The 13,176-nt window shown below is 37.9% G+C and overlaps 1 protein-coding gene across 1 annotated transcript in view; it reads right to left on the reverse strand.

Moving 5' to 3' along the window:
- LARS1 (leucyl-tRNA synthetase 1) overlaps positions 1-4,425 on the reverse strand; it is a 29,276-nt gene extending 24,851 nt beyond the window's left edge. The window contains exons 1-3 of the mRNA XM_072400920.1: positions 4,309-4,425; positions 1,532-1,650; positions 542-629 (exon numbers count right to left, since the gene is read on the reverse strand). Of these exons, the coding sequence (XP_072257021.1) occupies positions 542-629; positions 1,532-1,650; positions 4,309-4,314 (213 nt within the window). The 5' untranslated portion in view covers positions 4,315-4,425. The remainder of the gene's footprint in view (positions 1-541; positions 630-1,531; positions 1,651-4,308) is intronic.
- Between the last annotated feature and the right edge of the window lie 8,751 nt (positions 4,426-13,176).

The following is a 13,176-nucleotide window of genomic DNA, read 5'->3' on the forward strand; positions in this document are numbered from 1 at the left end:
AAATGACATCAATGAATTGTTTGTTTACCATATGTATATATATCTTGTGATGTCAACCTAATGTATATGGCAATCAATATATAAATATATATATATATATCTATATATATCTATATCACATTGATGATCATATTGATGATCAAATAACACATGTGCTATATGCACATTTTTTCTCTTACTGTATAGCTAATTATGTTAATATGTTTAATTTATGATCTATAGAGATCCCTATATATACCCCTGAGGAAGCCTAAATAGACGAAACTTCTCAGGGTAAAAAGACTACAATGGTTATACTGAACCACTTTAGTTGCTTGTTTGTATAAATCGATGATCTGAAGCCCTGGATTATACAATGGGCTTGGAAATAAATATATATTGTTTGTGCTGTAATTATGTACTTCATAATTAATAACTTGTAATTAATAACTTGTTCATGAATACATATTTATCTTCCTCAAAACAGCCTCCTAAACCCGTCTGCTCTTTTCTTCTGTTTTTTTATCTATACAGATAACGCAATAGATTGTCATTTTCTTACCTCACATTTGGAGAGGGAGAATGTGTGACCAAGGTGAAGACGGCCATTCATGTATGGATAAGGGAAAGTCACAAGGTACTTGCTTTTCCTGTAATGAAAAGAGAAGATAATGCTTTTTCATCCCAAAAAAGTGAGTACTACATACAAATACATTTCAAAAACAAAAATAATATTTACATAGATCAAAGTTTTGCAAAAATGTTCTAAATAAAACCAGCAGGAAACTCCTACTCTAGAGAACAGGTATCTTTCATAGGAGTCTCCTCCTGAATCAGCTAGAGTCTGCACCAGTCCTTTAGGTAAAGTCTAGTAAAAACTTTGATCTCTGCTATTGATAGGGTAGGTAAAGGTTTACAACCTGTGTCAGGTTTTTATTTCTGTGTGCACTCCTGGAAGACACATTTCAAACACAAGTAAACCAGAAAGCCTGCCAATTCCAGATGAGTTGACAAGAAAGGCAACATTCCTAATTTCGTATGCATACAGCTCTCTCTTTGAATTGGATATGATCTAACCATGCACTACTGTTGACAGTACATTAATATACAGATAAGATAACAGGTTGGCAATTTTAGTGTTTGGTAGGGGCAACTGAGTTTTGATTTCACACAGATGAATCTTCTTTTCAAGGCCGTGAGGATAATTATATGTGCAATAATAGGTTGGGAGACATTTTTTTTAGTTTTTTATTATTATTATTATTGTATTTTATGCCACACTGTCACAATGTCTGCTTTGAAATTGTTCATAACAAATGTAAAAAAGGCTTGGCTCCACTTATATGTTATTACTACTTTTTTAAATTATCTTTTCATATAACAGTTGTTACTTCACTGGACATAAACCAAAAAAAAAAAAAAAAAAAAAAAAAAAAAAAAAAAATTTTAAAAAAAACATTACGCGATAGCCAGAATGAATGTTTATCTANNAAAAAAAAAATCCAAATTAACACCACAAAATTGTAATGCTATGTAAACAATAGAGACTCACCCGCTTTGATTCTGATAATCCAATGCATTGACCTCAAACACTTTTTGGCTTTCCCATTTTGCTTGGATATCCTTTTCGATTTTCTTCAGGAAGTCAACTTTTGCAGTTCCCTTTCTTTCCTTTACCAAAAACAAATCAAACCGATAAGGTTAGCAATACTAATTTAAAGATCATCACTTACATTTTAGATTTGTTGTTCATAAAAGTAGGCCATCTGCAAAACTTTTAGCTTCACTGACAGCTCACTTTATTGCAATAACCACGATACACCAGCAACTGAAACGCACTGCATTCAACTGCAAAGGCAACTATGCATGCAGCTGTCAATTGAAAATCAGATCTGTAGCTGCTACAAAGTTGCTTGTGTGACATTGCTCTTAAATGCGCAGAATCAACACAAAATATATAGGATTAATTCTGCTTTCTGGTATTTTTAAGTGACTGGTAAACAAAGTTTTATGAATACATGTCAGGTGGCAAGCTCATTTGCTTACCAGACATTGATAAATATCAGACTGCTTTGGTATTAATATCCAAAGTTTATGTGCACCAACATGTGAGGATGGTGTATCTTCATGTTGTAATTTTCACACCAATTTACAATACAGAGTAAGAAACCTAGTTAAAAAAACAAAAATGTGACTGTTGGGTGTAACCAGTTTCTGGCATGCTCAGCATAGAGAAAAGGACTGTAACAGCAACAACAGGACACAAAGAATAGCACAAGAAGTAAAGCAATGGACCCGTGACTTCCAGCAGGTATAAGCAGTTTATCATGCATTTATTCATGAGAGCTATTATCCAAAACATAAGATATTGAAAGGTTCTGGTGGTCATGCATTTCATTTTATGTCTGTTTTCATGGCTCGTTTAATGGGTTAAAAGGCCACCAGAACCCCACCCAACTGGTATGTGCAAAGTGCAGCATCTGAGATTCAGAAACGTTCAGGTGGTCATGTCATGTTCTATCTTTAGTGATTTGCGTAGGGTTTTTTTTTTAGGAGAACAAAAGAACCCCACCACACTGAAATGTGCAAAGTGCAGCCAGCAATGTGTGTTAATATCAAAGTGTGTTAAATGCTTCATACTGTCTAGGGGGAATACATTTGGGGAGCCAGAAATGGAAAAGGATCTGGGAGTACTGGTAGATTATAGACCTAATACCAGCATGCAATGCCAAGCTGCAATATCTAAAGCTAGTAAAATACTTTCTTGTATCAAAAGAGGAACAGACTGCAGAGATGGAGACATAATCCTGCCCCTGTACAAAGCATTGGTCAGACCACATCTGGAATATGCAGTCCAGTTTTGGGCACCAGTTCACAAAAAGCACATTGTGGAATTGGAGAGAGTGCAGAGAAATGCAACTAAACTAATAAAAGGAATGGAGGATCTCAGCTATGAGGAGAGATTAGCTGAACTGAATCTATTCTCCCTTGAGAAGAGACATTTAAGGGGGGATATGATCACCCTGTATAAATATATAAATGGTCCATATATTCACTTCCCAATTATTCACTTTGAGATTATTACAAAGAACAAGAGGGCACTCCTTGCGTCTGGAGGAAAAGAAGTTTAAGCTCCGGATAAGGAAGGGATTCTTCACTGTAAGGTCTGTGAAAATGTGGAATCGGCTCCCTCAGAAAGTAGTTTCAGCAACTACTATAAATTGCTTTAAGAAAAATCTGGATGTTTTCTAGAAGCACAGAATATAACTGGGTATTAAGGATTTAAAGTAAAACTAACAGTGACTGTTGATCCAGGGAACATCTGATTGCCTCATGGAATCAGGAAGGAATTTTTTTTCCCGTTGAAGCAAATTGTACCAGGGTTTTTTGTTTTTTTTTTTGCCTTCCTCTGGACCAACTAAGGGCATGGGGTTTTATATCTGGGATATGTCTTTTTTCATACTGACCTACTATGTAACTATATGTAATAGCTAAAACTTTTTTTTTTTGACTGCCAGTGTAGTGAGGGTTAGAACCCCAAACACGTCACTCACAATTCAAGATATAGTTCTTGGTACTTTTAAGCATTTTTTTTATACACACTGATCAACCAAAACATTAAAGCAGAACTAAACCTGCACGACTCATCTATTTGCATTCTATCACAGGGCGCCACCATCTTTCTTCCAGCACATGCAAGGGAAGCCGGGATTACCTGGCAACCAAAGCTGATGCTGCACACACTTTATTGCCAGAAACCCAGAGTAATCAGGAAGGTAAGACAGAATATTACAAAAGGGACTTCACCCATTCCTTTTTGCAATAATGAGCAGGAACTTTAATTCCACTGAGAGGTAAATTGAATAACAGTAATTATCTTGTTTCAAGGACACTTGTTAAAGGGGTCGGATATTTTAGGAAACAAGTGAACAATTTTGAGAAGTGATAATAAAGCAGAATAAAATTGTGATAACAGATGGTAAGTAGCCAGGACAAGGACCTTCTAGGCAGGATCACCAGATACTATTCTATTAAAAGCTACAGACTGAAAATTACTTTTACAAAAGAACATATCATTTACATATTTTGTGTTTGTTTTTGTTCTAAGAATGAACTTTATTAGCTGACCAACACAACTTAAAGCTTGCAATGCGAGAACGATGCTGTCCGATGTCAATAGTAAGCGAATCCTACACAGCCGTAAAGAAACGTGGTAGGACCAATCATTCACTGATGTTATGGTAAAGCACACAGCACCAGATGGTGACTGGTCCCTATGGCACCCTCCATCACACACATCCTGGGTCACTGAGTATTCTAAGAACTGACCGTCATGCTGACTCTCCAGGCACACACAGCAGCAGCTGCTCTCTTCTCTCTCACACGTTGCCGGTAGAAAGCGGAAGTCGCCCTTACTCAGCATGCCGGTCGTTGTAGTTTTCAGCTCTGGTAAAGCATAGAACTCTGCAGTACATGCAACTACAACTCCCGACATGCCCGTTACCGGTAATTGCATCAGTTCTGGTCTACAAGTAAAAGCCGCTTTTTTTAGAGAGGGGGAGGAGATTGATGACACGCGGTGTCATGTGACTCTGCTGTGTGTCTGCTGTCAAGTGTAATATTCTGTGAGGTTGGGTTGTGAGTTTTGTGTCTCATCAGTAAGGCTAAGCAATAGGCTGTGGGACAAAGTGGAGCTGCTTGCAATAGCAAACACAATAAAACCTCATATGTACACCATTTCAACTACCCATATGTGCAATGGTCACATTGTTTTCCAGTTGTTTTGGTGGTAAATCAGCACCACTGTCATTTTAGGTTTACTGTAGACTCTGGATTAGGGACTAATACATGCTCTTGTAGGTGGCTGGGTACCCTGATAATTTTTTTTTTTTATGGTGTGCTGGGCAGGGCTGTGGAATCGGAGTCGATAAAAATGTGAGATCTCTGGGGTTTCCCAGGGACCTCGGTGCATGCGTCGGTGCAGGCGGGAGGATCGGCGGGAAATTCTAAATATTTTGTATTAGATTCAATACAAAATAGCTGTATTGAGTCCAATACAAAGAAATCTTAATATAATGTATAAATAATTATATATATATTATACAAGCTACTGTACATTTATATTACATGTTTCTGTATTTTTTTAACACATTTTTGTGTTTTTTCATTTAAAGTTTGTTATTAAATTTATTAAATATTGGACAAATTTCGGTGAATTATGCCTAAAAATTATAGGCCTGTGTGTTCAGGTGTCCTGCACTCTCCATATATGCTCCTATCCAGGGCTGAACTTTAACATCATTTTGCACACCACCTAATACTAGGAAGTTAGTTAAGTGGCCCCCCTGGCCCTGGAGCCTCCCACTGCTCTGTCTTCAGCAGAAGATCAGCAAACAAAAGATAAAGACAGCAGCCTCTGCTCAACTTCCTCTGTCTGCTAAAAAAGCTTAGAACAACTTGGAGGAACAGCTTTTTGGATTCAACTTTAAGTGTTCATGTTTATTTTAAAACTGCATGGCTGCTTGTGTGTACTATGATGGAAGGCTGTGTGCATGTTTCTGGATAAAACTGCAGGGTGATGTGTATGTTTGTGTGTATAGTGCAGGAATGTATGAATTTTTGTGTATAGTGCATATTGTGTGTATGTTTCTGAGTAAAATGTAGGGCTCTGTGTTGTAATTATAGTATATATATTTGTGCATGTTTTATGGTGTATGGTGCCGTGTTGTATGTTTACAATAGTGCAGGACTATGTGTATGTTTGTATTTAAATCAGAGAATATGCTAGTTAGTATAGTATAGTACAGTATTAATATAGTATTTATATTTATTTTATATTTATATTTTTAGTGAAAGCGGCACCCCATTCACAATGACAAAAAGTCTGTCAACAAACACGATAAAGCCTGCTGTTTATGAGCACTTTACACTATCAAGTGATGGGAAACATTACGTGTGCCAAAGTATTCATGAAGGTGATGGTGAAACACAATGTAATGCAAAAATTTGCAGTTTCAGTGGGTCTAACAAAAATGCACATACAAGAGCATCAAATTCGAAAAGACACTTGCAGCGTTTTTATCCTAAAGTGTTAGAAGTTGTGAATGAGAAAGATATGAATCAATGAAAATATTCTATATACTTCTGGGATAAAAAATGTTCAGAAATCTATTGGAGACCAAAAACAACTAAGAAGATTCTTTATATCTGACACAGTTACCATAACAATGACCCGAGAAAAATTCAAAAACCACATTATTGAAATGGTAGTAAAGAATAGTGTACCACTATCCTTCTTTTCACAGCCAGCCTTTTTAGGTCTAAATGGAGAAATGGCTAAAAAAACTAAGGAAGGATAAGGAAACTTATAACTGAAGAGGCCAAATGTAAAAAGGAAGAATTACCAAAAGGTCTGAAGGGACATTTTGTCTTCATAAAAATGGATGCATGCACACGTCACTGAGTCAATTATTTTGCTACTAATGTTAGATTAGTTGATGAAAATAATAAAACAATAAGGCGAACCTTGGGAGTAAAGGACACCCAGGCACATCACACCAGTGACTATCTTCAGAAGTTGGTGGAGGATGTTCTAGAAGGAGGATATCTAGGAGGATGTTGAATTTTTAAATTCAAAAGGAACAGATTCTATGTATTGTGACAGATAATGCTTCTAATATGTCGAGTAACAGGCAGATATTAAAGAAAGACAGTTCTGCAAGTATTTTCACACTTTTGCATTCAAACTTCGAACTTGCAACCAAACTTCTCAAAAAAAATGTGCACCCTTGTCAAAAATTCTTTTGCATTCAAACTTCACAAAACAATTTAGACCCCCTAATTTGTCATAAATCAATAAATTTATTAATAAATTAAATATAACACAATCTTTTTACTATAAAAGTTTTTCTCAAGAAACATTAAATAAAAATATGTAATAATATATTAAACCATTAATCATTAATCAATCATTAATGCTTTCTCCTCTTAGGTATTTAGGCAAAAAGTTAAAAAAAATTTATAATAATTTAGGAAATCCTGCTAGCTTGTTAAAAATGCACTATTGATGCTTTCTAAAAAAGCACCCAAATTAATTAGCCTATTTCTTCTTACTACTTCTTTCCATTTAGAGAACATGTTCTCAACAGGATTAGGAAATGGAGAGTATGGTGGTAAAAATAAGAGTTGGTGTCCCTTACTTTCAACAAAGCTCTTTACCTGGCTAGTTTTATGAAAGGGGATATTATCCATAATTAGGATGGCATGCTGAACACCCTTTTTACTAAAAACATTCAAAACCTCATTAAAAAAATTGAGGAATACTTCTTGACTAAATAAATGCTCATGCTTGTGACTTAAAGTGGAGGGTCCCATTTTTATTCCTTACACAACAAATTGAATAATTTCTGGAACGCACTCCAGCCACAACATGCACCGCTCTTTGCCCAATAAGAGATCTTTCCCTTTTGGTTGTCATTGAGATGTTAAAACCTACTTCATCAAGAAAGTAGATGCTTTTTCCATCTTCCTTAGCAAGGACATCAAGGATTTTGTTAGCATAGCTAAGCCTTTCTTGAACAGAGTGGGAATCATTGCACCTTGCAGGAAATAAAGAAGTTCTTTTAATTGACCATTGGAATTTATCAATGCATCTATCTATTGTTGAAATAGATACATTAATTCCAAATTTGGCAAATATTTGACCCTTCATTTCCCTGAGGCTTATTCCGCAATCTTCGAACATTAACTTGCATAACTCTTCCTTATGGGCTTCATCCAACTTTGAATTTCTCAGAGCTCCTCTTGGTAATTTTTCCACTCCCCTGGAAGATTCATAAGTCCTAATAATTTTGGTTATGGTTGTACGATTACAACCCAAAACCATTGCTATCTGGGAGGCATCAATTCCATTCAGATATCTGTCTACCACAGTTATCTGACGTTCTGCATTACCTAATTCTCTGGCCATAAGGGTAAGTGCAATAATAAATATAAAGCCGATAACTTTGAAGATAAAAAGATGAATAATATTGTTATCTTAAAACTTAGTATAAATTATAAATCCCTGAAATAAAGATATTTAATTTTAAAATTATATAAAGTAAAAAACATAATAATTGACAAATTATCCATTAATTTCAAATATTTTTATTAATGTTTCTTGAGAAAACCTTTTATGGTAAAAAATATTGAGTTATATTTAATTTGATAATAAATGTATTGCTTTATGAATAATTAGGGGGTCTAAATTTTTTGTGAAGTTTGGTTGCAAAAGTGTGAAGTTTGAATGCAAAAATGTGAAGATAAAACGAGAAACCCTGTAAATACGGACGAGCCGGTGTCGAGGGTACCAGAAACTTAGGAGTCGGAGTCGAAGGATTTATCTACCCACTCCACAGCCCTGGTGCTGGGTGGATGGGATCCTTAGCCCTATGGATTTGCTGTGGGATTGTCATAGCTGGGTGAATTGCTGTGTACATATCAGCCTGCAATGGGCCATTGTGATTGTTGTGGATTACACTGGTGACTTGATTGATGGTTTGAATACTTCTGGGCCCTTTAATCAATGTTATTTTAAAAATTGATACAAATGATTTTATTTTATTGCATTTTTTTTTCATATAATTTTTGAATCTTTGCAGTAAGGGGTACTAATGTATTTATTCCCCAAGGGGAATGGATATTTAAAGCGCATCTAAAGTGAAAAATTAAAAAAATCACACTTACCGGAAATCCGGCAGATCTCTTGATCGCACTGGACCTTCGCTGAATCAGGTCCCGCGCTGTCCTTTAATACTTATTTGTCCCCGTGTGGAGGAAGCGCAGGGCGCCGCCATCTTCGGTCTCCGTCTTTTTTGTGGGTTCAACAACCGATCTCTCACTGCACAGACGTGAGGTGAAATAGCCACTGTAAAGGGGAAAAAAAAGCCATTCTTACTGCGCATGCGTGAGATCAGCATCTCTTTTCCCCTTAGTGAAGGAAAATGCCCCTCCTGCGCATGCCTGAGTTCGGGCAGGCGCAAAACGAACAGCACCTCCCAAGATGCATAACATAGGTGTCCCAGGAGGCTCTGCGCTTCCATTCAGTCTTGATCGCTACGGCAAAGGGGAGGTGCTTCACACTTTTTTTTTAAAGAAAAAGGGTGTTGCACTTTAAATAAAAAATTAATGGTATTTTTACTTTATATATAAGGGTCTATCCTTTTATGTAATGCAAAAGTTTAAGTTTAGGTCAGCTTTAAGTACCCCTTATTATAAAGGCCTCTAGATTCCACCATCTAAGTTTACCCAATATTACCCCCACATCCTTTTAGGGGCACCTGAATTTGGGAAGAGGACCAAGGTAGGACAAAGGTAGGTCCAGCAACAAATTATATCAAAAGTAACTGTTTATAACTATTTTGGCTGCTTTCTAATTTTTTTAAATAGAGGGTCTGTTTATAAAGCAGTGAATCTGACATTCCTTGGTGAAAAATCATCCAGGTCCATGAGTTTCAATGGCAGTAATTAAATTTCAGGGAATGTCAGATTCACTGCTTTACAAATAGACCCTCTATTTAAAAAAATTAGCAGCCAAAATAGTTATAAACTAATGTATTCCATGTGAAATATATGTAAATGTTTCTTTTTACATATCAGTTTCTACACTAAAGGTTCTTAAAAAGCAAGAGTGCAGCTTATTAGGCATACAGTTTAATCAAAATTGTACCTTCACAGATGGAGGGAGATACAATAAGGTCCATAAATATTTGGACAGAGACAACGTTTTTCTAATTTTGGTTCTGTACATTACAATTAATTTTAAATGAAACAACTCAAGTGCAGTTAAACTGCAGACTTTCATCTTTAATTCAGTGTGTTGAACAAAAAGATTGCATAAAAATGTGAGGAACTAAAGCCTTTTTCAACACAATAACTTCATTTTAGGGGCTCAAAAGTAATTGGACAAATTAAAAAGCTGAAAATAAAATGTTAATTTCTAAAACTTAGTTGAAAACCCTTTGCTGGCAATGACAGCCTGTAGTCTTGAACTCATGGACAACGCCAGATGCTGGGTTTCCTCCTTTTTAATGCTCTGCCAGGCCTTTACTGCAGCGGCTTTCAGTTGCTGTTTGTTTGTGGGCCTTTCTGTCTGAAGTTTAGTCTTCAACAAGTGAAATGCATGCTCAATTGGGTTCAGATCAGGTGAATGACTTGGCCATTCAAGAATATTCCACTCCTTTGCTTTAATAAACTCCTGGGTTGCTTTGGCTGTATGTTTTGGGTCATTGCCCATCTGTATTATGAAACGCCTCCCAATCAATTTGACTGCATTTAGCTGGATTTGAGCAGACAGTATGTCTCTGAACACCTCAGAAGTCATTCAGCTGCTTCTGTCTTGTGTCACATCATCGATAAACACTAGTGTCCCAGTGCCACTGGCAGCCATGCACGCCCAAGCCATCACACTGCCTCCGCCATGTTTTACAGATGATGTGATATGCTTTGGATTATGAGCTGTTCCATGCTATCTCCATACTTTTTCTTGCCATCATTCTGGTAAAGGTTATCTTGGTTTCATCTGTCCAAACAATGTTTTTCCAGAACTGTGCTGGCTTTTTTAGATGTTTTTGAGCAAAGTCCAATCTAGCCTTTTTATTCCTGAGGCTTATGAGTGGCTTGCACCTTGCTGTGCACCCTCTGTATTTACTTTCATGCAGTCTTCTCTTTATGGTAGACTTGGATATTGATACACCTACTTCTTGGACAGTATTGTTCACTTGGTTGGCTGTTGTGACGGGGTTTCCCCTCACCAGGGAAATGATTCTGCAATCATCCACCACTGTTGTCTTCTGTGGACGTCCAGGTCTTTTGGCGTTGCTAAGTTCACCAGTGCTTTGTTTCTTTCTCATGATGTACCAACTATAGATTTTGCCACTCATAATATTGTAGCAATTTCTCAGATGGGTTTTTTCTGTTTTTACAGCTTAAGGATGGCTTGTTTCACCTGCATGGAGAGCTCCTTTGACTGCACCCCCCACTCACCCCCCCTCAAATCAACTCCAGGCATTTTATCTGCTTAATTGATAATGACATAATGAAGGAATTGCCCACACCAGCCCATAAAATAGCCTTTGCATCATTTGTCCAGTTACTTTTGAGCCCCTGAAATGAAGTGGTTGTGTAAAAAAAGGCTTTAGTTCCACACATTTTTATGCAATCTTTTTGTCCAACCCACTGAATTAAATCTGAAAGTCTGCTGTTTAATTGCATCTGAGTTGTTTCATTTAAAGTTATTGTTGTAATGTACAGAACCAAAATTAGAAAAAAGCTGTCTCTGTCCAAATATTAATGGATCTAACTGTAAGACATGTAAAAAATTTTACATACAGGAGTTATATGGAACTATTTGTATCCAGACAGGCAGGTCCTTTCTCTACATACATGGTGATGGACGTTATAAGATGTATGTTAATTGCAACATATATTGTGAGTTTAATCCTCATGGATGGAGTTTATCTGTAAGAATAAACAAATCGCCTTTCATGTTCTTTCCTACATACAGTGAAAAACCATGCTGCTGGCTGCTCCTGGACACAATGCAAACTGCTGTTGAGCTTAGGAGCTGCAAACCGCATTTCAGGATAACGTGTTTGTGTGCAGTTCTTCTTTCTCTGGAAGAGCAAAAGCAAGCACATTGCCAGAAGCATCTGGCCACTTTCTTAATACACAGTGATCAACTGCAGCAGTATAAACAAAATCGTTCTCAGCTTCATTCACTTGTTTAGGAGCAATTGGGACTGTGTTTTGCACATACATGTGTTTTAAGCATACAGAGGATCTCTGCCGTCAACCATGAGTTACTGCTCCCTGCAGCCTACTCTGCAGAGCTAGGTGTCTGGGAATAATTTCAGGATAAAAAGCTAGCTTTTGCAAATTCCTATATGTTTGCTTTATTTAGACAGGAGGTTGAGCTGGTGACAGGAAAGGGAAAGATATTACAGATCTTTACTTCCTGTACCCTTGACCTACCTACCAATGCACCTAGATGCCTTTCTAACCACATGTGGACTTACAACGCACCTGGCTGCCTTTCCAATAACATCTGGGCTACCAATGCACCTGGCTACCCTAGCAAAACTAGGATGTCTGGCTCCAAAAACTCTTTGTTACCCCACCAAAGGACGCCATCTCCTACTTCACTAAAATAATTGTTTCATGATATCTATTTATGCTTTCACCTTTTTCCCAGAGTTTGCATATAATCAGATTTGTCTCACACCTCCATATGAAAATAGATTAAAATAATCAGCTCTTACTTATTAGGGACAGAGGTGTTGTATCCTAGGACTTCTTGTGCTAAACACTAGGGAGGAATTTGCAGGGGGCAAAAACATCTGGAAACAGCTCTAATAAAGGCCTACAAGAAGTTTCTGCATCACTGTTGGATAAGGCTGATGGCCCCTGTAGCCTGTACAATGAATGAACTAATTTGCTGAACTAGATCGCTTCTCGGCCTTTTGCCCAAGATCAAGTGTAGCATTGCCCTTAGGGGTGTTGAAGCTTTTTAAGTTGATACAGTGGAACTTGCTTGATCTATCCCAGCCATTTGGTCCTGGTGAGGTACCCTCTACTCGGCCCTGTAGGATCGTTGATTAAATTCGGCTTCACCTACTTGCTGCTATTGGGTTAGAGGCTTAGACCTTGCTAGGAACGAGCTTGCGATCTTCTCTTACCCCCCACTCTTGTGTCACTACCCCGGTAGTGGACACCAAACTGCCTTTTCAAAGGCAAAAGAGCCCGAGGAGCCAGAGAAGCCAACCATCAAGGACACCAAGGAAGCCGACGCCAGAAGCCGAAGCCGGAAGCCGACGCCAGAAGCCGAAGCCAGAAGCCGAAGCTGCAGCAGAAACCCGAGGTGTCCGAGAAAGCGGAAATGGCCCCAAAGAAGATGACAGAAAAGAAGAAGCACCTGGAACAGGCCCAAGCCAGCCAGGTGCAAGAAGAAGATAGACCGTCCACCTCCGCCTCAGCAAGACCAGCCCAAGCCTGGCCCCCACGCACCAACACCTGCAAGGTGGGGCTCGAAGATGGACCGAGTGAAGAGAGCGACGATGTTCAAGGAACATCGGAAAGGCGGCAAAGGAGTTCCGGACATCGCAACGATGCTGAGGATCTTCTTTGCCTGCAACACCGTGAGAAGGACACTAGTGGATC

This window comes from Pyxicephalus adspersus, chromosome 2, assembly GCF_032062135.1.
Source record: "Pyxicephalus adspersus chromosome 2, UCB_Pads_2.0, whole genome shotgun sequence".
Taxonomy (NCBI): Eukaryota; Metazoa; Chordata; class Amphibia; order Anura; family Pyxicephalidae; genus Pyxicephalus; species Pyxicephalus adspersus.